The sequence below is a fragment of the Hypanus sabinus genome, chromosome 10 (genome assembly GCF_030144855.1).
Source record: "Hypanus sabinus isolate sHypSab1 chromosome 10, sHypSab1.hap1, whole genome shotgun sequence".
NCBI classification, from domain to species: Eukaryota; Metazoa; Chordata; class Chondrichthyes; order Myliobatiformes; family Dasyatidae; genus Hypanus; species Hypanus sabinus.
In genome coordinates, this window is record NC_082715.1 from 119539387 (window position 1) to 119567033 (window position 27647).

General features: G+C 43.1%; 1 protein-coding gene across 3 annotated transcripts in view; it reads right to left on the bottom strand.

Moving 5' to 3' along the window:
- kif6 (kinesin family member 6) overlaps positions 1–3062 on the bottom strand; it is a 553299-nt gene extending 550237 nt beyond the window's left edge. For all 3 annotated transcript variants that reach the window (XM_059982794.1, XM_059982793.1, XM_059982792.1), the window contains exons 1-2: positions 2985–3062; positions 1465–1571 (exon numbers count right to left, since the gene is read on the bottom strand). In XM_059982794.1, coding sequence (XP_059838777.1) covers positions 1465–1571; positions 2985–3044 — 167 coding nt within the window. In that variant the 5' untranslated portion in view covers positions 3045–3062. The remainder of the gene's footprint in view (positions 1–1464; positions 1572–2984) is intronic.
- Positions 3063–27647: the final 24585 nt, after the last annotated feature.

The following is a 27647-nucleotide window of genomic DNA, read 5'->3' on the forward strand; positions in this document are numbered from 1 at the left end:
GCTGAGAGCTTACAAATTCATATCCATGTTGTTAATGTGCATGATAAACAGTAAGGACCCCAACACCTGCAATGCACCATAAGTCACAAGCTTTGGATCACAAAAACAACCCTCTACTATCACTCTTCATTTCCTAGCATCAAGCTAAGTTTTGATCCAATTTAAATTGCTCTGTGTACCTTGGGTTCTTAGCTTCTGGATCAGTCTCCCACATACTGTAGGTCCTTGTCAAAGGTGTTCCTTAAATCCACATAGTCCACATCAACCACACAACACTCAGTAACCATTTATCTCTTCAAAAACATATCAATTATATACACAGGGCATAAAGCCATGCTGACTATCTTTTACTAATCTTTGCTTTGCTGTTCAGATTAATCTGGCCCTTCCCTACCATAACATAAAACTCAACTGTCTAGAATTGTTTGACTTGTCACTGCTGCCACTTTTCAATAAAGGAACCACATTCACTGCTTCCAGACATCTGGTGTCTCTTCTCTGGCAAGAGATAACTTTAAAACATCTGTCAGAGCCCCAGCAAATCTTCTCCTTTGCTTGCATAGTTGCCACGTATGCATCTCATAAGGCTTCGTTTAATCTAAGACAATTAATACTTTCATCTTTTCAATTGAAAATTGCTCTAGAAGTCCACCAACCCCAACGAGATACTTTTATAGTAAGGTTAACTTGTAAATACCTTAAGAAAATGCAAAACTCTAAATTGATGTCTATTTCACAGAAACACCAATAGCTTCAAAGTGGTGATAGGTCCTAGATCTGGAACTCTGCTACATGGAAAAACTTCATAGCACTACTGTATCACTGGAAGGCAATGTATCTTCAAGGATAAATGTAAGTAACAAAATTGATGACAAGTCATTTACTGTGGCAATGAACGTGGTAAAACATCACCCCTATGCTTCTGATGGAATGTATGTTGGCATCAAGTCCTTCCAGGAAGATAACAGTAAGAAGTTTGCTTTCTACAAATTAGTAAGACACTGAAAGTCATTCAGAAATCAGCAATAAACAAAGCTAAAAATCAGACACTTTGGACTCATCACAACCAATGAAATGTGACCAGTTTAATTTAACCTCCAAGAGGACCACAACCTTGTTGTCGGGTTTGGAGGCTTGCATGCCTCAATGAGCTGGAGAGCTATGTTGGCTGGAGTCAGGGCTCTTGGCAGTGTCGCCCAAGGCAAACAGGTCAAAGGGTAGAGGTCAGACTAAGATTGGTCCTCCAGGTTTGGGGGTTCAGCTCAGGGCCAACAACCCAGACTGGTTAAAAAAATAATTGTTGCAGAAACAGCAATGAAATGTCCTCCTACATCTGTATCTGATGGTATGGACAGACAGAGATGGAGAACCTTCACTGTGGCCCTAAACGGCAGTGGCATAACGGACAGTAAGTTACATGGATAAAGTGTGATACAGAAATGATAAATAACACATGGTACTCACTTAAATTTATAGCTTTCTCGTTTGTTATTTATAAATCCATCAGCTGCATCATGCGGCACCACAAACTCCAACACTGAGATTCCATTATCGTCATCCAATGAGTAAAGCTACAATAGACAGAAACTGAGAACAATTCCAAGTCTAACAAGAACATCATACAAGAAGAAAGGAAATTTAATGTACATTATGTCCTCAGCTTGGGGCAACTGAAACACCTCCTGAAGGAGAGAGACAGAAACTCTAACCTGGTCTATTGCTGTTCCACTATGCACCTGTGGCACACCAGGTAACCTTGCCATTTCTTTAGCATTTGTTGTTTTTTTTAAAACAAGGCTGAGTTGCTAGTTTGACACTCAACTCAGCATGAATGGAAAGTGTGCAAGAAGTCGTCATATTCAAATTTGGAACCATTCGCCTTAAAGATCGGTTCTGATACCACTACACCACCGGCCAACTAAACCAGATCTATAAAGCACCTGAAATAATTACTTGAAGAGTCATAACCCACAGAATAATAGATCAAGAGCTGGAGAGCTGGGAAGTGGGATTAACTTCTGAGTTTCCCTGTCCATATTAGCCTGGCAGAGACACAACCCTGTACGTTTCTATACTCCTAAACATTTCTTGAATTGGCTTTAAACTCAGTGAATTACTTTTGCTTGGACACTCCAGTTGCAAATTTTGTTCAACATGGTTCCAAAAGTGTTAAAAAGAGTTATTTGGTGATTGGTGGTGCTAGCTGAATTTAAGCTAAGGTACAGAGAACTCCTCACACTTGTTTAAACCAATGGGACGTTAGTTTCGTATCCCAAAGATAGCACCTCTAACAACTCAATTTAAGTTTCATATTATGGTGCACATTGCAGGAGCCATGGAGCGTGAGAGCTGGATGGGGATTGTTGGGGTGAAGATGAGTGGGATTAGGGGGGAAATCACAGACTAATTTGTTTGAGGTCTGGGCTGATGATGTGCGGGTGAGAAGGGGCTGAATCCAGGCAGTGTGGGTGAACGAGGGAGGGAGCCACTGCAGGGCTGAAAGTGAGTGGGTTGGTTAGTGGGGATAGCTTCTGCAGGCTTGACGATGATGGATACGGGAGCTATTGCAAGATGTGAACTGAGTTGTGATAGGTAGTGTGAGAATTTTGCAAAGTACTGAGTATTGCAAAGATGACAATGAAACGAGGACTACAGCAGGCAGGATGTGGGGCATAATGACGGTGTTGTGGGAGAGATTATTTTAGGGCGTGTATGGGTCATTGTCGGGCTGGCAGTGAGCGGTATTGCAGGAATGATTTGTGTGCGCTTGTATAAATGCATCATTTTGCAGGATGGTGTATTAGGGTGGATGGTTATTTCAGGGCTAGTGGTATTATTTCAGAGTGTGGGGGGTTTGCAGGTATTTGAGTGTGGGTTTATCATAGGGTCTGGACTGGGTCAGACCACGGGGTCTTGTTCCTCGGTACCGGGAGAGGGTTTTAAGACCCCACCGCTCGCCGTTCCCAACCCGGACCCTCACTCACCGCCACCGGCCGCTTGGTAGGCCGTAGCCTCGCAAAAATCCGAATCGTCTGCTTCACCATGCCCAACACGCCAGAGCTGTAACCACAGCAACGGGAAAACCTCCCGCACTTCGCCACCTCCCTCTCTTCGATTGGTTGCCCTGGTGGCCGGCGTGTGAACAGTTTTGAGTATCTTGGCTCTTGATTGGATCTCCGCAGAGGTCCCGGGCGATTTGCAAGAAACTCAGATATCTACTTTGTAGTCTTATAATACAGAAAGTATATTGGTATAAACAACCTAGTTGATGCAATCCCGGTAACTACACCTTTACAGACAGTGCGACCCTATATATCGATGCAATCCCGTAACAAACGGAATCTAAGATTCCTATAAATGGTTACTGCAATGTCTTCATCGCAGTCCTATAGAGCATACCATGCAACTGTTTCAACAGTCCAGTAAAATAATAGTTAATACATCCCCTTTTTAACAACGTTGTCAATACAATCTCATAAGGTAGTCAGTGCAACTACAAATAATGCACCCAATAACACCCACAGGTAGTATAACTCAAGAAGAGAATGTATATATTGCAGTTGTGAAAAACAATGCAATCGGTACAACATCAGGAAATAATGGAGTCATTGTCACCCCAAGTAATAACGCAGCAATGTGACTCCATAAAATAATGTCGTCGGTGCAATCCACTTAAATAATACCATCAATGCATCGCCCCTATTGTTCATATACTTTGGATAAATTAATAGAGTTAAAACATTTTTGGCAGCTGTGGAATTTAAATTCTGTTGATGAAAACAACCCATAGCCTTTTATTTTGGGGGAAAAAAGACTTAATCTAGTAATTAAGCTAGTGAAATTGCAACAATTCTTTTCCATTTGCAAATCTTCAAAAAGTGAAGTTGTCCATGGCAAGATGGCATTCGGCTCCAGACTGCTGTGGCATAATATTCTTACCAATGATCAAAGCAAATCAAAATTTAAATTGAAAAACAAAATTAAAACGTTTTTTTTTAATCTGTGATTACCAATGTCCAAAGGTGGATCGGAGGTCCGGGTCGAAGCCGGAAGATCGATTGGAGGTCCAGATCGAAGCTCGAAGGTCGATCGGAAGTCAAGGCTGGATGACCGGAGTCCGGGGCCGCGAACTTCAGTGAGTGCGCTGATACTCCGTGTCTGCGAATCCACTAGTCCTCTAGAGGCTGAAGGAGATGCCCCGTGTATGGTCCAGTCGGCCAGTTCAAGTCTAGAAGACTGGAATGGTCGCGGGTGCATTTGCTGCTGTTGTTGGTTAGTATGTTGTGATTTGTTCTTTTGTGTGTTGTTTTGAGCATTGTGGGCATTCTGTGGTGACACTTAGGCCCCCAGCACGTCCTTGGTTGTGTTGGTTGTTAGTGATAAGTGAATCTCCAACTAGAGTATAGCTAACCACCTGCAGTGTTATTGGCGTGTTCTCTCGAGGACGATGTGGGTTTCTTCCATGTACTCCATTTCCCAGCCATACCCCCCAGAGATGTGCTGGTAGTATAAATTACTGCTAAGTATAGGTAAATAATTAATGTAGAGATGAAAGAGAATGGTTACGAAACACCACAGGCCAAATAGCTGCCTTTTGTAAGTTTAATATGGACTTCCATTGCACCTGAGTACATATATATGACAACAAACTCAACATCTGACAGAACCATCCTAATAAATACGGCAGATATTAGAGTATATTAACAAGGTAGGCCACTTGTGTGCACAGAACCAGCAAAATACGAAAGATTCAACACCAACAAGAACAAGGGGATCTACTTGACTGGTATCTGGCCATCACAAATATTTTGCATCAGCAAGCTCTAAGGCTTTGATGTAACCATCTACACCAGGTGTTCCCGTCCTCTTTTTATGCCAAGGACCAATACCTTTAAGCAAGGGGTCAGCAGGCCCCAGGCTGGGAATCTCTCATCTAAGCCAATCCCAAAACATTTGAAATAAAAGAGCAGTTAGTATATGTGAATAACACCTATAGGTAGCAGACCATCCTGATATGGAAGTATTTTATAGTTGCTGGATATCATTCCTGCAAATCTCTGAGAGAGTATATTCACTAGAAATACACCTCAGCTCAGTGTTTTCTCAAGGACGGTTCAGACTGGTGTGCCAGTGGTTATTGGCCTCCAAAAAAGAGGGAGAAGAGGAGTTGTATGCACCTTATAAACACAAGAGATTCTGCAGATGCTGGACATTTTGAACAAATGATGGGGGAACTCAACAAGGCAGGCAGCGTCTATAGTGTTGACATTTTCAGCTGAGACACCTCATCATGTCTCGGCCAAAAATGTCAACCATTTATTCCCTTCTGTAGATGCTGTCTGACTTGTTGAGTTACTCCTGCACTTAGTGTTCGTTCGAATTCACCCTAGACCTATTGAAATCTGGTTTACATAGAAGTGCCAATGGCAGGCATCACTGAGGCAGCAGATTCGAAATGTCTAAAAGAAACTTTAGGGATGATTTTAGTTGATGTACAGTACTTTTTGAAATGTACATGCCGTGAGCATGATTCATATCAAAAAGATCATGACCAGTTTCTGTAATTACCGAAGTACAGTAACTCATTTTCATATTTCACTTCATTAAGATGGATTTTTGTCACATACCACTGAAATTACCCAGTTAGTACAGATTGGCAACAAAATCTGTCTGAATGGCGCCACAACAACAACCTCTCACTCAGCATCAACAAAAGCAAAGAGCTGATTAGCAACCACAGGAGAGAAGAAGCCGGTGGTCCATGAGCATATCCTCATTAGCACAATAGAGGTGGAGAGGGTCAGTAGCTTGAATTTCCTTGATGTTTACATATCAGAGAATCTGCGCTGGGACCAGCACCTGTCATTACAAAGTGCCTGTCTTAGACCTCCAGCTAGCATAAACCCTTCCACCACTACCCTCTGACTTTTATGTTCTGACTGTAAACTATGAGGGCTCTGCGGATGACACGCATTCCATGGATCAACATACCATGAGGGACCTCTAGGCCTCTCCCCAATCACCTGCGTCAAAAACCCATCTAGACCTTTCCCCATCACCTTTGTCAAAAACCCATCTAGACCTTTCCCCATCACCTTTGTCAAAAACCCATCTAGACCTTTCCCCATCACCTTTGTCAAAAAAGCATCTAGACCTCTCCCCAATCACCTTTGTCAAAAACCCATCTAGACCTTTCCCCATCACCTTTGTCAAAAACCCATCTAGACCTTTCCCCATCACCTCTGTCAAAAACCCATCTAGACCTTTCCCCATCACCTTTGTCAAAAACCCATCTAGACCTTTCCCCATCACCTCTGTCAAAAACCCATCTAGACCGCTCCCCAATTACCTTTGTCAAAAACCCATCTAGACCTCTCCCCAATCACCTTTATCAAAAAACCCATCTAGACCTCTCCCCAATCACCCGTGTCAAAAACCCATCTAGACCTTTCCCCATCACCTTTGTCAAAAACCCATCTAGACCTCTCCCCAATCACCTTTGTCAAAAACCCATCTAGACCTCTCCTCAATCACCCGTGTCAAAAACCCATCTAGACCTTTCCCCATCACCTTTGTCAAAAACCCATCTAGACCTCTCCCCAATCACCTTTATCAAAAAACCCATCTAGACCTCTCCCCAATCACCCGTGTCAAAAACCCATCTAGACCTTTCCCCATCACCTTTGTCAAAAACCCATCTAGACCTCTCCCCAATCACCTTTGTCAAAAAACTCAGTTAAGTTTGTAAGATATGAACACCTTACAGGGCCATGCTGGCTAGCCCTGATCAGGCCATGCCTTTCCAAATGCAAGCAGATAGAAAGGTCAGGAGAAGAGAAGATGTACAAGGTGAGCCAGAGTGGGGAATGGTATAAGAAAAAGGCAGGGGGAGGGGGAAAATTACCAGAAGTTATAAAAATTGATATACAAGCCATCAGTTTGGAGGCTACCCAGATGGAATATGAGGTGTTGCTCCTCCAACCTAATGGTAACCTCATAATCTAACCCCTAATTTTTATGGAGAGTAGGCAATGTTGTTTCTTTGTTTAAAAAGGGAAATATGGATAATCCAGGAAATCATATGCAGAATATCCTTCTGTCAGTGATAGAGAAGCTATAGTAGAGGATGGGATAGGGTTTACTTGCATTTGGAAAGGCATGGCCTGATCAGGGCTAGCCAGCATGGCTGAGCAAGGCAGTATTTTGTATGGGTTACTTGGGCTAGTCTCCACTTCTCAAGGACCTTGCCTGTTGCAACTGATGATACAAAAACCATCAACAAGGCCCCAGTAATCTCCTGTCTTGCCTCTTGTAATTCTGATACTTCTAATTCGGGCAGATGATGCAAACATTAAGTAGTTTTAATTTTCAAATCAACGCAGTTCTGTTTGCGTTTTTTGTTTCCCTCGTGCATATTAGAAGCGTATTTAGCATACACCCATACCAGGAAACTTGTGATTGGAACAGATTTCACATCTTACAGATTGTAAAGCTACAAGTTGTTACCATGTAACAACATTCTGCTGTTATTCCTATTTTATGGTTATAATGACACAAAAAGAGGCCATTTGGCTATTGGTCCTGGCTGGTTCCCAAGAGAGAATCCCGTTTGTCCCATTTCTCTCCTGTTTATTTCTCTCTATTGCTGCAAATTAATTTTCACTTGCATATTTAGAATTTTTGCCACTGACTTACGCTGAGTGGTAGTATATAATCAACCTGCTAGTGAATCTTTCGGAAGTGAGATGAAACTGAACCAACCAGAATTAAGTCCGTATTTTTACGAAGATACATTGGCACAGATAGAACTGAAGTCAGGATTGATCCCAATTCCCTGTTGCAGTAAAATCTTTAGCACCCACAGCCTATTTCTTCCAATTAAGAAATTACCACAACAAAGCTAAAATGTTGCCAAGCAAATAGTGGGTGATATTATAATTGGTTTATTGAGAAGCAGAATCAGGTTCAGTTTTAATATCACTGACGTATGTCGTGAAATTTGTTGTCTTTGCACAGCAATACTATGCAATACATAACTATAGAAAAATTGTGAATTACAGTATATATAACATAGTATGTATGAAGTGCAAAAATAGAAATTAAAAAGTAGTGAGGTTGTGTTTGTGGGTTAATGGCCGTTAAGAAATCGGATAGCAGAGGGGAAGAAGCTGTTCCTGAATTGCTAAGTGTGTGCCTTCAGGCTTCCGTACCTTCTCCCTGATGATAGCAGTGAAAACAAGGCATGACCTGGGTGATGGAGATCCTGAATGAAGGATGCCAATTTTGAGGCATCGCTCTTTGACGATGTCCTGGATAATACAGAGGTTAACGCCCAAAATGGAGCTGACTAAGTTTACAACCCTCTGCAGCTTATTTTGTTTCATTGCAGTAGACCGCCCCCCCCCCCCCCCCCCCGACAATACCAGATGGTGATGCAGCCATTTAGAATGCTCTCCACGGTATATATGTAGAAATTTGCAAGCATCTTTTGTGACATTCCAAATCTCCTCAAACTCCAAATGAAATAGAGCCACTGTCGTAGCATAGCTAGAAAGTTATAAATGACTCTCGAATATAAAAGATCAAGAACTACTCTGCCACCATGGATGGTATACTGGTGCAGGATGAAAATTGGTCCCTCGCAGCTCCATGACCCTGTGTTCAATCCTGTGAAAGAGAATAGGTTAGAAATATTCAAGTTTATTTATCACGTATACTTTGAAGACTACAGGGAAATGCAAAGTTTGTGTTAACATCCAACACACCCGTGGGGTTGTGCAGAGCAGCCCGTAAGTGTTGCCACATATACTGGTGGCAACATAGCATGCTCACAATGCACTGAATGGCCTCCTTTTTGTAAAGGGTAAGATAAATAAAGGGAAATTGTTCCCATCAGCAGAGTTCAAAACAGGACATAGACTCAAGTTGACAGTCAAAAGACAAAAGTGTAGGTAGGGGGTGATGTGAAGAAAAAAAAATTTAGATAAAACATTATTACCACTTGAAACTTACTGGCAGTAGAACAGAGGAACTACAATTAGGAATTTGTGAGAAAGATTTGGAAAGAAATTTATGGAGTCATAGTGTTACACAGCAGGAAATGGGCTCTTCAGTGCCAACCAAGATGCCAATCTGAGGTGGTCTGATTTGCCTCTAAATCTTCCCAATCTAGAGACTTATCCAAGTGTATGTAATTGGACCCACTTCTACCACTTCTGCTGGCCACTCATTCCATATACCCATCAACCTCTCTGTGGAAAAACCTGACCCAACATTTAAATTGTAAGACTTAGGAGTAGAATTTGACCATTCAGTCCAACAAGACTTCTCCACCATTTCATCATGGCCAATTCATTTCCTTCTCTACCCCATTCTCCTGCCTTCTCCCCGTGACCTTTCATGCCCTGACTTATCACGAATCTGTCAACTGCCATCTTAAATACACACAATGATCTGGCCTCTACAGCTGCCTAGCTGCCTATAGCAATGAATTCCATAGATTCACCACCCTCTGGCTAAAAAAATTTCCCCCATTTCCATTCTAAATGGACATCCCTCTATTCTGAGGTTGTGCCCTCTGATCTTAGACTCGCCCACTATAGGAAACATCCTCTCCAGATCTACTCTATGTATAGACCTTTCACCATTCAATGTGCTTCAATGACATCCTCATCATTCTTCTAAATTCTGGTGAGTACAGGCCCAGAGCCATCAAATGACAATAAACAATAGACAATAGGTGCAGAAGTAGACCATTTGGCCCTTCGAGCCTGCACCGCCATTTTGAGATCATAGCTGATCATCTACTATCAATACCCGGTTCCTGCCTTGTCCCCATATCCCTTGATTCCCCTATCCATAAGATACCTATCTAGCTCCTTCTTGAAAGCATCCAGAGAATTGGCCTCCACTGCCTTCCGAGGCAGTGCATTCCAGACCCCACAACTCTCTGGGAGAAGAAGTTTTTCCTTAACTCTGTCCTAAATGACCTACCCCTTATTCTCAAACCATGCCCTCTGATACTGGACTCTCCCAGCATCTGGAACATATTTCCTGCCTCTATCTTGTCCAATCCCTTAATAATCTTATATGTTGCAATCAGATCCCCTCTCAATCTCCTTAATTCCAGCGTGTACAAGCCCAGTCTCTCTAACCTCTCTGCGTAAGACAGTCCAGACATCCCAGGAATTAACCTCGTGAATCTACGCTGCACTTACTCTACAGCCAGGATGTCCTTCCTTAACCCTGGAGACCAAAACTGTACACAATACTCCAGGTGTGATCTCACCAGGGCCCTGTACAAATGCAAGATGATTTCCTTGCTCTTGTACTCAATTCCCTTTGTAATAAAGGCCAACATTCCATTAGCCTTCTTCACTGCCTGCTGCACTTGCTCACTCACCTTCAGTGACTGATGAACAAGGACTCCTAGATCTCTTTGTATTTCTCCCTTACCTAACTCTACACCATTCAGATAATAATCTGCCTTCCTGTTCTTACTCCCAACCTGACACTTATTCACATTAGACGTCATCTGCCAAGTATCTGTCCACTCACCCAGCCTATCCAAGTCACCCTGAATTCTCCTAACATCCTCATCACATGTCACACTGCCACCCAGCTTAGTATCATCAGCAAATTTGTTGATGTTATTCTCAATGCCTTCATCTAAATCGTTGATGTAAATCGTAAACAGCTGTGGTCCCAATACCAAGCCCTGTGGCACCTCACTAGTCACCACCTGCCATTCCGAGAAACACCCATTCACCGCTTTCCTTTGCTTTCTATCTGCCAACCAGTTTTCTATCCATGTCAATGTCTTCCCCCCAATGCCCTGAGCTTTGATTTTACCCACCAATCTCCTATGTGGGACCTTATCAAATGCCTTCTGAAAATCGAGGTACATTACATCCACTGGATCTCCTTTGTCTAACTTCCTGGTTACATCCTCGAAAAACTCCAATAGATTAGTCAAGCGTGATTTTCCCTTGGTAAATCCATGCTGGCTCGGCCCAATCCTATCACTGCTATCTAGATATGCCACTGTTTCATCTTCAATAATGGACTCTAGCATCTTCCCCACTACTGATGTTAGGCTGACAGGTTGATAGTTCTCTGTTTTCTCCCTCCCTCCTTTCTTAAAAAGTGGGATAACATTAGCCATTCTCCAATCCTCAGGAACTGATCCTGAATCTAAGGAACATCAGAAAATGATTACCAATGCATCCGCAATTTCCAGGGCCACCTCCTTTAGTACCCTAGGATGCAGACCATCTGGACCTGGGGATTTGTCAGCCTTTAGTCCCATCAGTCTACTCAACACCGTTTCCTTCCCAATGTCAATCTGTTTCATTTCCTCTGTTACCCTATGTCCTTGGCCCATCCATGTATCTGGGAGATAGCTTGTGTCTTCCTTAGTGAAGACAGATCTAAAGTACTTATTAAATTCTTCTGCCATTTCTCTGTTTCCCATAACAATTTCACCCAATTCATTCTTCAAGGGCCCAACATTGTTCTTAACTATTTTCTTTCTTTTCACATAACTAAAAAAGCTTTTGCTATCCTCCTTTATATTCCTGGCTAGCTTCGTTCGTACCTCATTTTTTCTCCCCGTGTTGCCTTTTTAGTTAAGTTCTGTTGTTCCTTAAAAATTTCCCAATCATCTGTCCTCCCACTCACCTTAACTCTGTCATACTTCCTTTTTGTTAATGCTATGCAATCTCTGACTTCCTTTATCAACCACTGTGGCTCCTTTCCCCCCTTTGAATCCTTCCTTCTCCGGGGGATGAACTGATTTTGCACCTTGTGCATTATTCCCGAGAATACCAGCCATTGCTGTTCCACTGTCTTATCTGCTAGGATATCCGTCCAGTTAACTTTGGCCAGCTCCTCCCTCATGGCTCCATAGTCTCCTTTATTCAACTGCAACATTGACACCTCCGATCTGCCCTTATCCTTCTCAAATTGCAGATAAAGACTTATCATATTATGGTCACTACCTCCTAAGAGCTCCTTTACTTCAAGATCACTTATCAAATCCTGTTCATTACACAACACAAAATCCACAAAATCCCTGGTCGGCTCTCGTACAAGCTGTTCCAACAATGCTTCCCTTAGGCACTCTTCAAACTCCCTATCCTGGGGTCCAGCACCCACCTGATTCTCCCAGTTCACCTGCATGTTGAAATCCCCCATAACTACTGCAACATTACCTTTGCCACACACCAATGTTAACTCCCTATTCAACTTGCACCCAATATCTGGTGGCCTATAGACAACACCCATTAGGGTCCTTTTGCCCTTACTGTTCCTCGGTTCTATGCACACAGACTCCACTTCTCCTGATCCTATGTCCCCCCTTGCAAAGGACTGAATCTGATTCCTCACCAACAGGGCCACCCCACCCCCTCTGCCCACATTTTTGTCCCTACAATAGCACGTATACCCATGTACATTCATTTCCCAGGTCTGATCTCCCTGCAGCCATGTCTCTGTTATCCCAGCAACATCATAGTTACCCATTCGCACCTGAGCTTCAAGCTCATCCGCCTTATTTCTGACACTTTGTGCATTCAGATGTAGAATTTTTAGCCCATTTCTCCTCTCTCTGTTTGAATCTCTGCCTATTGTGCTTAACCCAGCTCCCCGAACTCCCATCGGGCTATACGCCCCTAGAATTTTGTTGTCCTTCCTAAATTTACTTATTCTTTCTGCACATTTAACTCTATGTTCCGTCAGACCATCCCTCTGTACATGTCTCCTCCTTATCACTTGTTCCGCCTCACCTTTCTCTACTACACACTTAATATTCCAGAACCGTGTAGTCCCCACCTGTCCTTTATTCTTTATCTCACTATCCTCTCTCACATTCTGGATCCCTGCCCCCTGCAAATTTAGTTTAAACCCCCCGCCCCCCAAGAAGCACTAGGAAACTTCCCTGCAAGAATGTTAGAATTGCTCCAGTTCAGGTGTAAACCGTCCCTTCGGAACAGATCCCACCTTCCCTAGAACAAAGCCCAATTATCTAAAAACCTGAAGCCCTCCCTCCTGCACCATCCTCTCAGCCATGTGTTAATCTGTGTAATCCTTCTGTTCCTTGCCTTACTCGCATGTGGCACAGGTAGCAATCCTGAGATTGTTACCCTGGAGGTCCTGTTCTTCAGCTGTGCACCTAACTCCCTGAACTCACTACGCCGGACCCCTCACTCATCCTACCCACGTCGTTGGTCCCTACATGGACCGCAACATCTGGGTTCTTGCCTCCCCTCTCGAGAATAACCTGCGCCCGATCTGAGATGTCTCGGACCCCGGCACCAGGGAAGCAACATTCCATCGGACACTCCCGATCTTCCCCACAAAATCTCCTATCCACCCCACTGACTATAGAATCCCCGATCACTACCGCTCTCTTCTCTTCCCTCCTCCCCTTCCTAGTCAAGGGTCCAACCTCAGTGCCAGAGACAGGACCACTGCAACTGGTTCCTGGTAGGTCATCCCCACCAACAGTATCCAAAACGGTATACTTATTGTTGATGGGAACGGCCACAGGGGTGCTCTGCTCTCTCTGCCTGCTCCCCCTGCCTCTCTTGACTGTCACCCATTTGCCCACCTCCTGACTTTTCGGTGTGACTACCTCCCGATAACTCTTATCTATCTTTGCCTCCCGAATGCTCCCTGGTTCATCCAGCTCCTGCTCCAATTCCCTAACTCTGTCTGATAGGAGCTGCAGCTGGATGCACCTTTTGCAGGTGTGGTCATCAGGGCCAACTGTGTTGACCTTGACCTCCCACATACTGCATACGGAGCACACCACTGCTCTAACTGTCTCCCCCATTACCTGATCCCAGATTAGTCAGAATAAATGAAAAAAGAACCTACTGACCTTACCTTGTTACCTCAACAAGCACATACTCAGGCTCACTGATTTCCTCTCACCGAAGTACTCTTGCGCTGAAGCCCGCTGAGCCAAAGCCCAGCACTCTGCTCCCACGCACTCCGCTGCCCGCTCCTGAAAGTGGGCCTCTTTTTAAAGCCCGCGCCTGCGCAGTTTTACCTTCCTCCTCAGGTATTCTGCAGGTAGATCCGAGGGTCTCGGCCTACCTACAACGGCTGATCCTCCGATCCTCCGATCTCCAGTCGTCTGTCGACCACGAGCACTCCTTACTGCCACTCTGCTGCCCGCAATGCTCCTCATATGATGAGCCTTTCATTCCCAGAATCATTTACATGTACACCTGGTGAACGCTCTCCAATGTCAGCATGTTCTTTCTCAGATGACAGGCCCAAAATTGCTCAAAATACTCCAAGTGAGGCCTTACCAGTGCCTTATAAAACCTCAGCATTGCATCCTTGTTTTTATATTCTACTTAATGATAACATTGTATCGCCAACAATTCAACCTGTAAATTAACCTTTAGGGAATCCTGCACGAGGACTCCCAAGTCCCTTTGCACTTAAGATGTTTGAATTTTTCCCCGATTAGAAAACATTCGATGCTTTTATTCCTTTTACCAAAGTGCATGACCATACACTTGGCAACACAATATTCCATCTGCCATTTCTTTTCCCGTTCTCCTAATTTGTGCAAGTTCTTCTGCAGCCTCCCTGCTTCCTCAACACTACCTACCCCTTCACCTGTCTTCATAATATCTGCAAATTTAGACACAGAGCCATCAATTCCGTCATACAAACCATTGACATACAATGTAATATATAGTCCAAACACTGACCCTTGTGGAACACCACTGGTCAATGGCAACCAATCACAAAAATGTCCCTTTAATCTCAGTCATTTCCTCCTGTCAACCTGATATCTTTCCTGTAAAACCATGGGCTTGTAGCTTGTTAAACTGCCTCATGTTTGGCACTTTTTCAAAGGCCTTTGAAAAATCCAAGTCCACAACATTCACCAATTCTCCTTTAACTATCATGCTTGTTATTTATTCAAATAAATCCAACAGATTTGTTATGTAAGATATTCCCTTGAGGAAACCATGCTGACTACAGCTTATTTTATCATGTGTTTCCAAATACTTCGAAACCACATCATTAACAATTGATTCCAACATTTTTCCAGCCATGAGGTCAGGCTAACTGGACTACAATTTCCTTTCTTCTGCCCTCACCCCTTCTTCCTGAAGGACGGAATGGCAATTGCAACATTCCAGTCCTCCAGAACCATACCAGAATCTAGTGACTTTTGAAAGATCATTGCTAATGCCTCCACAATCTCTTCTGTTTTCTCCTTCAGAACCCTGGGGTGTACACCATCTGGTCCAGTTGACTTATCTACCTTCAAACCTTTCAGCTTTCCAGGAACCCTCTCCTTAGTAATGGCAACATCACTCACTTCTGCCCCCTGACACTCTTGAACTTCCAGCATACTGCTAATATCTTCCACAGTGAAGACTAATGCAAAATACTTGTTCATGTTATCTGTCATTTCCTTGTCCCCCATTACTACCTCTCAAGCGTCATTTTTCTATGTCAGATATATACTCTCAACTCTCTTTTACTGTTTATATATCTGAAAATACTTTTGGTATCCTTTTTCACGCTATTGGTTAGCTTACCTTCATAATTTCATCTCTACTTGGAGTACTGTGTTCAGTTCTGGTACCCCGCAACAGGAAGGATGTGGATACTATAGAGAGAGTGCAGAGGAGATTTACAAGGATGTTGCCTGGATTGGAGGGCGTACCTTATGAGAATAGGTTGAGTGTACTTGGCCTTTTCTCCTTGGAGTGACAGAGGATGGGAGGTGACCTGATAAAGGTGTATAAGATGATGAGGGGCGTTGATCGTGTGTATAGCCAAAGGCTTTTTTCCCAGGGCTGAAATGGCTAACATGAGGGGGCATAGTTTTAAGGTGTTTGGAAATAGATATCAAGGGTATGTCGGGGTAAGTTTTTCACACAGAGAGTGGTGGGTGTGTGGTATGCACTGCCAGTGGCAGTGGTGGAAATGGATACAATAGGATCTTTTAAGAGCCTCGTAGACAGGTTCATGGAGCTTAGAAAAATAGAGGCCTCTGCACTAGGGAAATTCTAGGCAGTCTCTAGAGTAGGTTACATGGTCAGCACAACATTGTTGGCCAAAGGGCCTGTAATGTGCCATAAATTTCTATGTTCTTCCATCCTTATGACTTCCCACATCAGCCATAATTGACTCATCCTCCCTTTAGAATACTTCTTCACGTTTGTGATGTGACTGCAACTTCTGAGATGCTTGCAGAAACTCCAGCCATTGCTTTTCTGCCTTCATCTCTACTAGTGTCCTCATCCAGTCAATTTTGGCCGGCTCCTCTGCTGTTCCCTTTACTCCACTTTAATACTGATACATCTGACTTTACCCTCCCTCTTAAACTGCAGGGTGAATACTATAACAAGGAGGCAGTGATTTAACAGTAAGTAGATAAAGATCAGGTGAGAACTATCTTCTGTTTTCTCCATTCCGGTGACATTGAAACTAATTGCAGTGCTGCATCCTCTGCCCCGACTTGCATTGGTTTAAATCACAGACCAATAATCGCAACTAGAGAATTCAGCTGCTTCTAGTTTAGTGCTTCTTCCCAGCAGTGCATTACGGAGCCAGCTGATTAATTTCCATGATTAATTCAGCAAAGGATGTTGTTCTCAGAGAAGCTAACAAGTGAAATTTTCGAATATCGTTCAAGGGGAAAGTGGCTGAAGAGTGAAATACTCAAAACAAAACCATGGAATGTTTCCCAGCCTCATGGAAAGGTGGTCCTGATGTGGTGGAACTTTGAAATGGAAGATCTGAATAGTAAAAAGTCTGGGAGAATACTGGCAAAGTTTGAAGGCATATTTGACCATCCTGGTTATGGTCCTACTGACTGACTGACTAAGCCATTCAGGAGTTCTAAATCCTTAAGCCACGCTGCAAATTCCAGTGCCAAGAATAGCAGCATCTTCTTCTCTTTACATCTTTCTCCACAGAGTAATATATTGTGTTTCTATTCACTTGGCTTTGATATAACCCATGATATCATCTGTGAGAGCTTTCATTGAAGCATGACATAAATTTGGCTGAAATGATGAAGGAATGCACTCAAGATGAGCTGAAATTGAAAAATGTTTATCACAAGTCAAGATTTTTTTTTAAATGCTGAGTAGAAATTATCCATTTTTTAGCACCTGAGAAAATGAATCTCAGGGTTGTATATGGTGACATATATGTACTTTTACTTTGAACCTCTCAGAACTTCTTTCAATTGCTTTTGCACCACTTCTGAGTCAATTAGACATTCCAGTCTTTCATATTTCACGGCCAGGTAACATATCAATTCACATCACCTGACTGAAGTACAAGGTACATTTTTCACTCCGCTCCTGTTGACAATCTCCGTTGTGCAGCAGTTATAATAGAAATGGGATAACAATGTAGCATAGTGGTTAACACAAAGCCTTACAGTTCCAACATCCCGAGTTCAATTCCTGCTGCTGCCTGCAAGGAGTTTCTATGTTCTCCCCGTGATGGCAAATGTTTTCTCTGGGTGCTCCATTTTACCCCCACATTCCAAAAGTATACCGGTTGGCACACTAGTTGGTCATTGTAAGTTGTCCTGTCGTTAAGCTAGGATTAAATCGGGGGATTGCTGGGTGGCGCAGCTTGAAGGATGGAAGGGCCTATTCTGTGCTGTATCTCAATAAATATATGAATCAATATAAAAATATAGGCATGTGATCTAGGTCATGACTCCTGCTCCTTGATTTAAACCATAAAGTAAACAAATTAATGGTTATTCATCTATCAGATGTTTATCCTTAATTGCCCTTGAAATTGTTCTGAACTACCTTTTTAAATTCTGCAATTCTTCTGGTGATGGTGTTCCAAAAATATTGTTGGGTAGGACGTATGGGATCAACATTTTAATAAGGAACAAAACCTTATGGTTAACACGAGAGAACACAGTTTTAAGGTGCTTGGAAGTAGGTGCAGAGGTGATGTCAGGGGTAAGTTTTTTACACAGAGAGTGATGAGTGTGTGGAATGGGCTGCCAGTGACGGTGGTGGAGGTGGATACAATAGGGTCTTTTAAGAGACTCCTGGATAGGTACATGGAGCTTAGAAAAAAAGAGGACTATGGGTAACCCGAGGTAATTTCTAAAGTAAGTACATGCTTGGCACAGTGTTGTAGGCCAAAGGGTCTGTATTGTTCTGTAGGTTTTCTATGTTCCTAAACCCTGTTGTTGCTTTAACATACGTAGCAAGTTTTGACAATCCATTGTCACATTCAAAAGTTTAGAAGAATATAGACTAAATACAGGTAAATAGGACTAGCGTAGGGAAGCCTCTGGTCAGCATGGTAAACAGATTAGCGAGATGGCAGTGACACAGTTTGCAGCGGCCTCTCCAGAGTTGATATCTGTTATTTGTTAAGCGGGATGCCGTGCACAATCCTAATCTGATGAAAAACGGACGTGGGAGCACGGAGGAACATCTGGAAATCTCCAGGAGGGGCTTCTTTGTTGCTGCTGCTGCTGTGAGGTCTGAGTCTCTGCTGAGAAGTACAGGCTCCCAATCCTCGGGGTTGTGTTGCTGGTGGCCGTTGGTGGGGGCGTCATAGTGCGCTTGGCAGAGGATGGTGCTCAGAGAGGCTGTGCTGGAGGGGATGGTCGGAAGCTTGGAGGTTCGACGGACTCGAAGTCCGCTGCGGTCGGGGCACTTTCACTGTGTGCTGTGTTTGCGAGGCTGGGTCCGACGGAGATTTCATTGTGTGCTGCGTCTGTGAGGCTGCATCAGCGCCTTGGAAGTCCATAGCGGGGGTATTCCCTTCTGCCACCTGCATCAGATGACGAGTCTACCAGGACCCTTAGGGCTTGTGGAAACTGTGTGGTCGTTTCTTTCGAACTTATAGTCTTTTAACATCTTTGGACTACTTTTACTGTGCCCATGGTCTGTTTTTTTAATCAATTATCGTATTGTCTGCATTATTGTAACTATATGTTAACTATCACTATATGTAACTATGTAGTTTTGTGTAGGTCTTGTAGCTTTAGATTTTGGTTTGTTGGGTGGCAGGATTGGTCTTCTGACTTGGTGTGACTGGGTAGTCTTCTTTTGTCTGGTGGGTTTGGAGCTCCTTTCCGGGAAATGCGCTAAGATGGTAGCAGGATATTAATACGCAGCAGCCTCTCCGGACTCTGGATTGGGGATTGCCAAACATTATGTGGATTTTCTGGTGTAGTCTGTTTTGTCATATGCTTTTGTGATATCATTCTGGAGGAACGTTGTCTCATTTTTTAACTGCACTGCATTTGTGGTTTCTAAATGACAATAAACTGAAACTGAACTGAACTGAAAATTGGGCTGAAGGGCCTGTTTTCATGCTGTATAATACAATGACTCTATAATTTATAAAGCACTTTAACAATTCCCAATTCTCCCCATACTTAGAAACATAGAAAACTTGCAGCACAATATAGGCTCTTTGGCCCGCAAAGCTGTACCAAACATGTCCTTACCTTAGAACCACCTTGGCTTACCCATAGCCTCTATTTTTCTAAGCTCTATAAACTATCAAGGGGTCTCTTAAAAGACCCTATCGTATCCGTCTCCTGCATCACTGCCAGCAGCCCATTCCATGCACTCACTACTCTCTGCATAAAGCACTTTCCCCTGACATCTCTTCTGTACCTACTTCCAAGCACCTTAAAACTATGCATTCTGGTGCCAGCCATTTTAGCCCTGGGAAAAAGTTTCTGACTATCCACACAATCAATGCCTCTCATTATCTTGTACACCTCTATCAGGTCACCTCTCATCCTCCGTCACTCCAAGGAGACAAACTGAATTCACTCAATCTATTCCCATAAGGCATGCTCCCCAATTCAGGCAACATCCTTGTAAATCTCCTCTCCACCCTTTCTATGGTTTCCATATCCTTCCTGTAATGAGGCAACCAGAAATGAGCACAGTACTTCAAGTGGGGCCTGACCAGGGTCCTATATAACTGTAACATTACCTCTCGGCTCTTAAACTCAGTCCCACTGTTAATGAAGTCCAATGCACCGTATCCCTTCTTAACCACAGAGTCAACCTGTGCAGAGGGACCCCAAGATACCTCTGATCCTCCACACTGCCAAGAGTCTTACCGTTAATACTATATTCTGCCATCATATTTGACCTACCAAAATGAACCACCTCACACTTACCTGGGTTGAACTCCATCTGCCACTTCTCAGCCCAGTTTTGCATCCTATCAATGTCCTGCTGTAACATCTGACAGCCCTCCACACGACCCACAACACTCCAACCTTTGTGTCACCAGCAAGCTTACTAACCCATCCGTCCACTTCCTCATTCAGGTCATTTATAAAAATCACAAAGAGTAGGGGTCCCAGAACAGATCCCTGAGGTACACCACTGGTCAGCAACCTCCATGCAGAATATGACCCATCTACAACCACTCTTTGCCTTCTGTGGGCAAGCCAGTTCTGGATCCACAAAGCAATGTCCCCTTGGATCCCATGCCTCCTTACTTTATCAATAAGCCTTGCATGGGATACTTTATCAAGTGCCTTGCTGAAATCCATCTACACTACATCTTCGGCTCTACCCTCATCAATGTGTTTAGTCATATCCTCAAAAAATTCAATCAGACTCGTAAGGCACGACCTACCCTTGACAAAGCTATGCTGACTATTCCTAATCATATTATACCTCTCCAAATGTTCATAAATCCTACCTCTCAGGATCTTCTGCATCAACTTACCAACCACTGAGGTAAGACTCACTGGACTGTAATTTTCTAGGCTACCTGTACTCCCTTTCTTGAATAAGGGAACAACATCCACAACCCTCCAATCTTCCAATACCTCTCCCGTCCTCATTGATGGTGCAAAGATCATCACCAGAGGCTCAGCAATCTCCTCCCTTGCTTCCCACAGTAGCTTGAGGTACATTCCATCCAGTCCCGGTGACTTATCCAACTTGATGCTTTCCAAAAGCTCCAGCACATCCTCTTCCTTAATATCTACATGCTCAAGCTTTTCAGTCCACTGCCAGTCATCTCTGCAATTGCCAAGATACTTTCCTGTAGTGAATACTGAAGCAAAGTATTCATTAAGTACCTCTGCTATCTCCTCTGGTTCCATACACACTTTTCCACTGTCACACTGCTTGGTACTATTCTCTCACGCCTTATCCTCTTGCTCTTAACATACTTTAGAATGCCTTGAGGTTTTCTGTATCCTGTTTGCCAAGGCCTTCTCATGGTCATTTCTGGCTCTCCTAATTTCCTTCTTAAGCTCCTTCCTGCTGGCCTTATAATCTTCTGGATCTCTATCATTACCTAGTTTTTTGAACCTTTCGTAAACTCTTCTTCTTGACTAGATTTACAACAGCCTTTGTACACCACGGTTCCTGTACCCTACCATCCTTACCCTGTCTCATTGGAACATACCTATGCAGAACCCCACACAAACCTTCTTTCCCATATCTCTTTCCTCTACACTCATCTTGTTCCTTTATAAATGTCAGAGATGCCCAACCTAGGGTCCAGTGACACCTTGGTATTGGCCTCGGGCATAAAAAGTGTTGGGGAGCCCTAATCTAAGGAATGCTGACATCAGGTATTATCTTATCTACAGTACAATTTCCTTAACTATCTGACACCATATCAATACACACAAAATACTGGAGGAATGTATTGTGTGGAGGTAAATGTACAATCGGCATTCTGGGCCAAGATGCCTGAATCATCCACTGTTCATTTCCCATCTGTAGATAGTCCCTGACCTGCTGAGTTCCTCCAGCATTTTTCTGTGTGTTACTCCATTCCAGCACACCTGCAGTCTTTGTTGAATCACTGTAAAAAGTTGTGGTCATTTTTAAAGATATGAAGTCTCATTTATTGCATGAGTTAATCATTACTTACAAAATTGCACATTGGTTAAGCTGTTATGACTGAGAATCACTGGTGGATATTTTAATAGTTAATGGTTCTGCACAGTTTTAAGCAGCTGATTCCTAATATGTTTCTAAACTTGCCCTCTATATCTTGGTGAGATTCTGCAAAATCTAAGCTGACTCCTCAGTATAGGACCAAGAGAATGCTCTACAGTAAGAGGTGGTCCAGAGGACATATAGATTAGTTTGTGTATAGGAGGGACATGGCATCTATGAGTTGAGCCAATGGGCCTATTTCTATGCTCTATAACAGTATGAATTTTTCATACAGGGTCTCCTGAAGCTAATCCTTAAAATTGTAGAGAGGATGGAATATGGAGCATAGTTACTGACTGAATGGACCACATTATCCTCATACTGATCTTTTTTGTTAATGCATCCACCATCTATAGGGATCATTCCACTAACATAACCAATGATACTGGTCTTATTTGGAAAATGATGGTCAGGATCGGTTGTCAGAAAGACTCCCTGACTGGTGATGTGGATCCTTCTACTCTGTCCTCTGACCAGGGTAAAGAAGTTTAACCAGAGTTTCTCCAGGTTTGGAGAGTAAGTTTCAATTGTGCAGACTTACACAAAATTGATCCCTTCGGAATATTTAATGTGCCTTGTCCACTCTACTTTTCACCTACGTATTCTACGAGGGGTAATTGATAAGTTCGTGGCCTAGGGTAGAAGGAGTCAATTTTAGAAAACCTAGCACAAATATTTTTCACCCTCTTCTAGTGTTACTACCATGTCCTCGTGGACCTCCTTGGCTGATAAGCCCTTGAGATCAAGGTAGCAGATGACTGCACGAAGGCCAATGTTGTCCATTTTCTCAGACAGTGCTTACTTGCAATTTTCAATGATCTGAAATAGAAATACCACGGAAGTTAATAACTTTCTGCATAATTACTCAAAGAGTTGAGCTGCATTTGCATGTAACAAGAGCTGTATATCTCATCTCCTACTTTAGGCCCCAAACTTATCAATCTCCCCTGCTGTGGACCACTTTCTGGATGTCCAAGATGCTGACTTCTACAAAGAAAGGATCCGAATGCTCCACGACCGCTGGACTAAGTGTGTAAATGTAGGAGGGGACTATGTTGAAAAAAAAATGTGCTAGGTTTTCTAAAATTGACTACTTCTACCTTGGGCCACGAACTTATCAATCACCCCTCATACAGTTGCCAAGGAGTTGTCTTTAGAGTTGTTGAATGAGAGCATATTACTGTGATACGAGGCAGAAAACTTAAGAAACTGGTGTGGTCAGTATACCAGTGTAGGGTACCAAACATAATGAATAGAAATTTGTGCAATCTGGGAATTGGGCTGTAGTGTGTTTTGACTGCTTGTGTTCACAATCATGGTTTTCTCAATATGATAGGGCCACCAAGTCAAATAGCACAGGAACAGCTCCTTCAGCCCATCATATCTATGCCTACCATTATAACTATCTACACTAATCCCACTTGTCAGACTTTTCCCAAATCTTTCCATTCCATGGCAAATCAAGTGCTCATCTAGATAGCTTAGAGTTCATGGAATCAAGGGCAAGGTTATCTGGGTGAAAGACAATAGGGGATTACTAGGAGCTCATGATCACAGCTGTAGTAAGGGACAGTTATTGGCCTCCTTACTGCTCATTATGTATATTGACGGTGTAGATGTGAAAGTTGGAGATTTGAGTGATAACTATGCAGATGGCATAAAAAGCCACTGTTCCTGCTAATATTGACACATCTAGTCACGGAGCACAAGCAGATCAGAATCAGAATCAGAATCAGACTTTAATCGCCAAGTACCTGTGCACATACAAGGAATTTACTTCCGGCAGATGTTGTCTCTCTGCTCATAACAATAATAATGATAAATATAAATGAAAATATAGATTATACACATAAGTAGTGCATTCCAAGTAATAGTTAGCCGACAGTTAACCGGCAGTTAACTGTTCAGCAAAGTGACCACAGTAGGGAAAAAACTTCTCCAATGCCTATTAGTCTTAGTCTGGAGGGATCTGAAGCACCTACCAGACGGAAGCAGTTCAAACAGTCCGTGCGCAGGATGGAAGGATATTAATCAATCTAAGATGGACAGAGCAGTAGTAGGTGGAATTGGTCCTGATAGGTGCGAGATGACGCACTTTGGGAGACTAACAAGGGTTGGAAATGGGTAGTGAATTGTGGGGCCCTGCAGAGTGCTGAGGATTAGAGAGAACTCAATGTAGAAGTCCAAGGATGCCTGTAAGTGTTAGTAGAGGTGAATAAAGTGATGAAGATGGCATACAGGATATTTGTTTTCATTACATTGAACATAAGGTCATTGAGATTACCGTGCAATATCACATTATAATGTTAGATACTTCTTAAATGTTGCAAGAGTATCTGTCTCCTTCCCTACCCTGTTGGGTAGTGTGCTCCAGATACTAACTGTTCTCTAGGTGAGAAAGTTCCTGTTCAGATTCTCTCAAAATATCTCAGCCCTCACCCTATTCCATGTATTCTAGTATTAGATACCCCTGTTATGGAGAAAAGCTTCCTATTATCTACTCTGTCCATGCCCCTAATCATGGGTACATTCCTCCCACAGGAGGTGCTGTCTCATATAGGTAACATTAATCATCAAAGATCCTCAAACTCCAGGCCATCTTTTTGCAACTGCAGAGCAAGGAGGTACAGAAGCCTATAGAGCTAAGATGGTGCCAAATGGCTGCCTCCGTGAGCTCATCTTTGAAAACAACTTAACTTTCTCTCTTTAGTGTCTCAGTTTTCCTCACTTTTCAAAGTGGCTGGGGTTCTATCCAGGTCCCTGATCTGCAACGGCACTCAAACTGCAGTGTTTCACGGCATTCCATTCCCATTTTTGGAGCTCACTCACCGACCAACCATTTTCCGACAATCTCCAGGCGCGGCATGGAAAATGCTGGGATGCAGGGTACGGCACTATGGACAAGTATTCCAAACCAGTACCGCTGACTAATGCATCATGGGAGAAGGAACAAGAGGATTTTATGGTGCTGGATTCTACAGAGTTCTCTGTACTCAAGCGACCCCTCCCTCTCTCTCTTTCTCTCAATGGTAGGGAGAGTTTACTGCCAATTTTCGAGTTGGAGAACCTCAGAATAAAAGGCGACCCGGCAGACTGTAACACCGTAACACCAACTGTTGATTTCCCCTTTCGCTGTGAAATGGGTGACACCTCTCTGTCCCTTGTTAGTGAGAGGAGAGCCTGTGGCATGTCAAACTGTCGGGTAAACAATACTACTTTGTTGACTGCAGATCATGGTCTGTCTTTGGGGGACTTGCTGTTCAGCGACACCATGACCACTTTGTTCACTTTTCACTAAAATTGACTGTTTTTATTTTAATTGTGTTCCTTCTTGAAATAACTGTGCAATTTTATGACAAGAGGAAATCTGCAGATGTGTGTTGCGTGGAGTTTTATTCTTAATCTACGTTTTTCTTGCCTCTTACACAATGCCATGTGCCTGTGATGCCATGTGTTCTTCATTACACTCGAGAACATGTGTTCTTGTGCATATGATAATAAACTCAACTTTTTCCTTTTCCAATTCATAGGCCCTCCCTCAGCCTCCTCCTGTCTATGGAAAACAAATCAGCCTATCTAGTCTCTTGTCATGACCGAAATGCTGCATCCCAACCATGATCTCTTCAGCGATATTATGTCCGTCCTGCAGTGTGAAAACCGGAACTGTGCCCTGTGGCCCAGCTGCAGCCAGCCAATGTTCTGCACCGTAACCTCAATGCCCTATTTTTCTATGCTCTGCCTTGTGTAAACAAGAATCCTGCGTATCTTCTTCACTACTTTAATGCCTTCAGCAACACTCAAACTCTTGGATCAGTGGTCTTTCTATTGCTCAATAAACAGCAAATATAATAAAGGACCCTCACACCCTGGTCATTCTCTCCGCCCCCCCCCCCCCCCACCTCCCTCTCCCCCACATTTGGAGGAGATACAAAAACCCTAAGAGCATGAACAACCAGACTCAAGGACAACTTCTATCTCACTGTTATTGCACTCTTGACCAGACTTTTCAAACGCTAAAGGACGAACTCCTGATTTACCATTTCCTAGCCCTTGTACTTTATTTGTCTACTGCACTGCCCATTCTCTGTAACAGCAACACTATATTCTGTATTCTGTTTTCTTCCTAATACTTCAATGAGCTTTACATATGGCATGATCTGTCTGGATGGAATGCTTAAACAAAAGCTTCTTGGTATCTCAGAACACGTGACAATAATAAACCAATACCTCAGGTCCTACCATGGTTTGATTTCATAGAGTAAGAGAAAACATTTGCATTTATGAGAGTCTTCTAATATCCCCAGTATGAACTAGAATGCATTGCAGTCAGTGAAGTATTTTCTCAGTGCAGTTGCTCATAGTGTAGGAAATACGGCAGTCAATGTATGCACAGTAAGATACCACAAACACCAATGTGCTAATTACAAGACAATCTTATAACCATATAAACCATGTAACATTTGCAGCATGGAAGGAGGCCATCTCGGCCCTTCTAGTCTGTGCCAAACGCTTACTCTCACCTAGTCCCACTGACCCGCACTCAGCCCATAACCCTCCATTCCTTTCCTGTCCATATACCTATCCAATTTTACTTTAAATGACAGTACCGAACCTGCCTCTACCACTTCTACTGGAAGCTCGTTCCACACAGCTACCACTCTCTGAGTAAAGTAATTCCCCCTCGTGTTACCCTTAAACTTTTGCCCCCTAAGTCTCAACTCATGTCCTCTTGTTTGAATCTCCCCTACTCACAATGGAAAAAGCCTATCCACGTCAACCCTATCTGTCCCCCTCATAATTTTGAATACCTCTATCAAGTCCCCCCCTCAACCTTCTATGCTCCAAAGAATAAAGACCTAACTTGGTCAATCATTCCCTGTAACTTAGGTGCTGAAACCCAGGTAACATTCTAGTAAATCTACTCTTTATCTGTGATGTTGAATTGAAGGATACATACTGGCAAAGATTTTATAAGACCGTAAGATGTAGAAGCAGAATTGGGCCATTTGGCCCATTGAGTATGCTGTGCCATTCCATCATGGCTGATTTATTACCTCTCTGAACCCCATTCTCTTGCTTCCCTGTGAAATCTTTAACACGCTTACTAATCAAGTATCAATCAGCCTCTGCATTAAATATACCCAATGACTTGACCTCCACAGCCATTTGTGGCAATGAGTTCTACAGATTCACCACCCTCTTGCTCAAGAAATTCCTCCTCATCACTGTAATAAAGGGATATCCTTCTATTCTGAGGATGTGTCTTTCAGCCCTAAACTCTCCCACTATTTGCAACATTCTGTCCATATACAGTCTGTCTTGGCCTTTAGATATTCATCGGTTTCAGTGAGCTTTTCCCACCCCCAATCTTATCAACTCCAGTGAGTACCAGTCCAGAGCCATCAAAACCTTCATACTAAGGGTCAGCACGGTAGTGTAGCATTTGCAGAACACTATTACAGTGTGAGTCATTCCGGTTCATTTCTGCCGCTATCTGTATGTTCTCCCCATGATAGCATGGAATTCTTCCGACATTCTAATGGGTTAGTCGATTAATTGGTCACATGGGGGTAACTGGGTGGCATTGGCTCACTGGGCTAAAAGGGCCTGGTACCATATTGTATCTCTACATAAAATTTTTTAAAATATGTTAACCCTTTGATTGCGGGGAACTTTCTT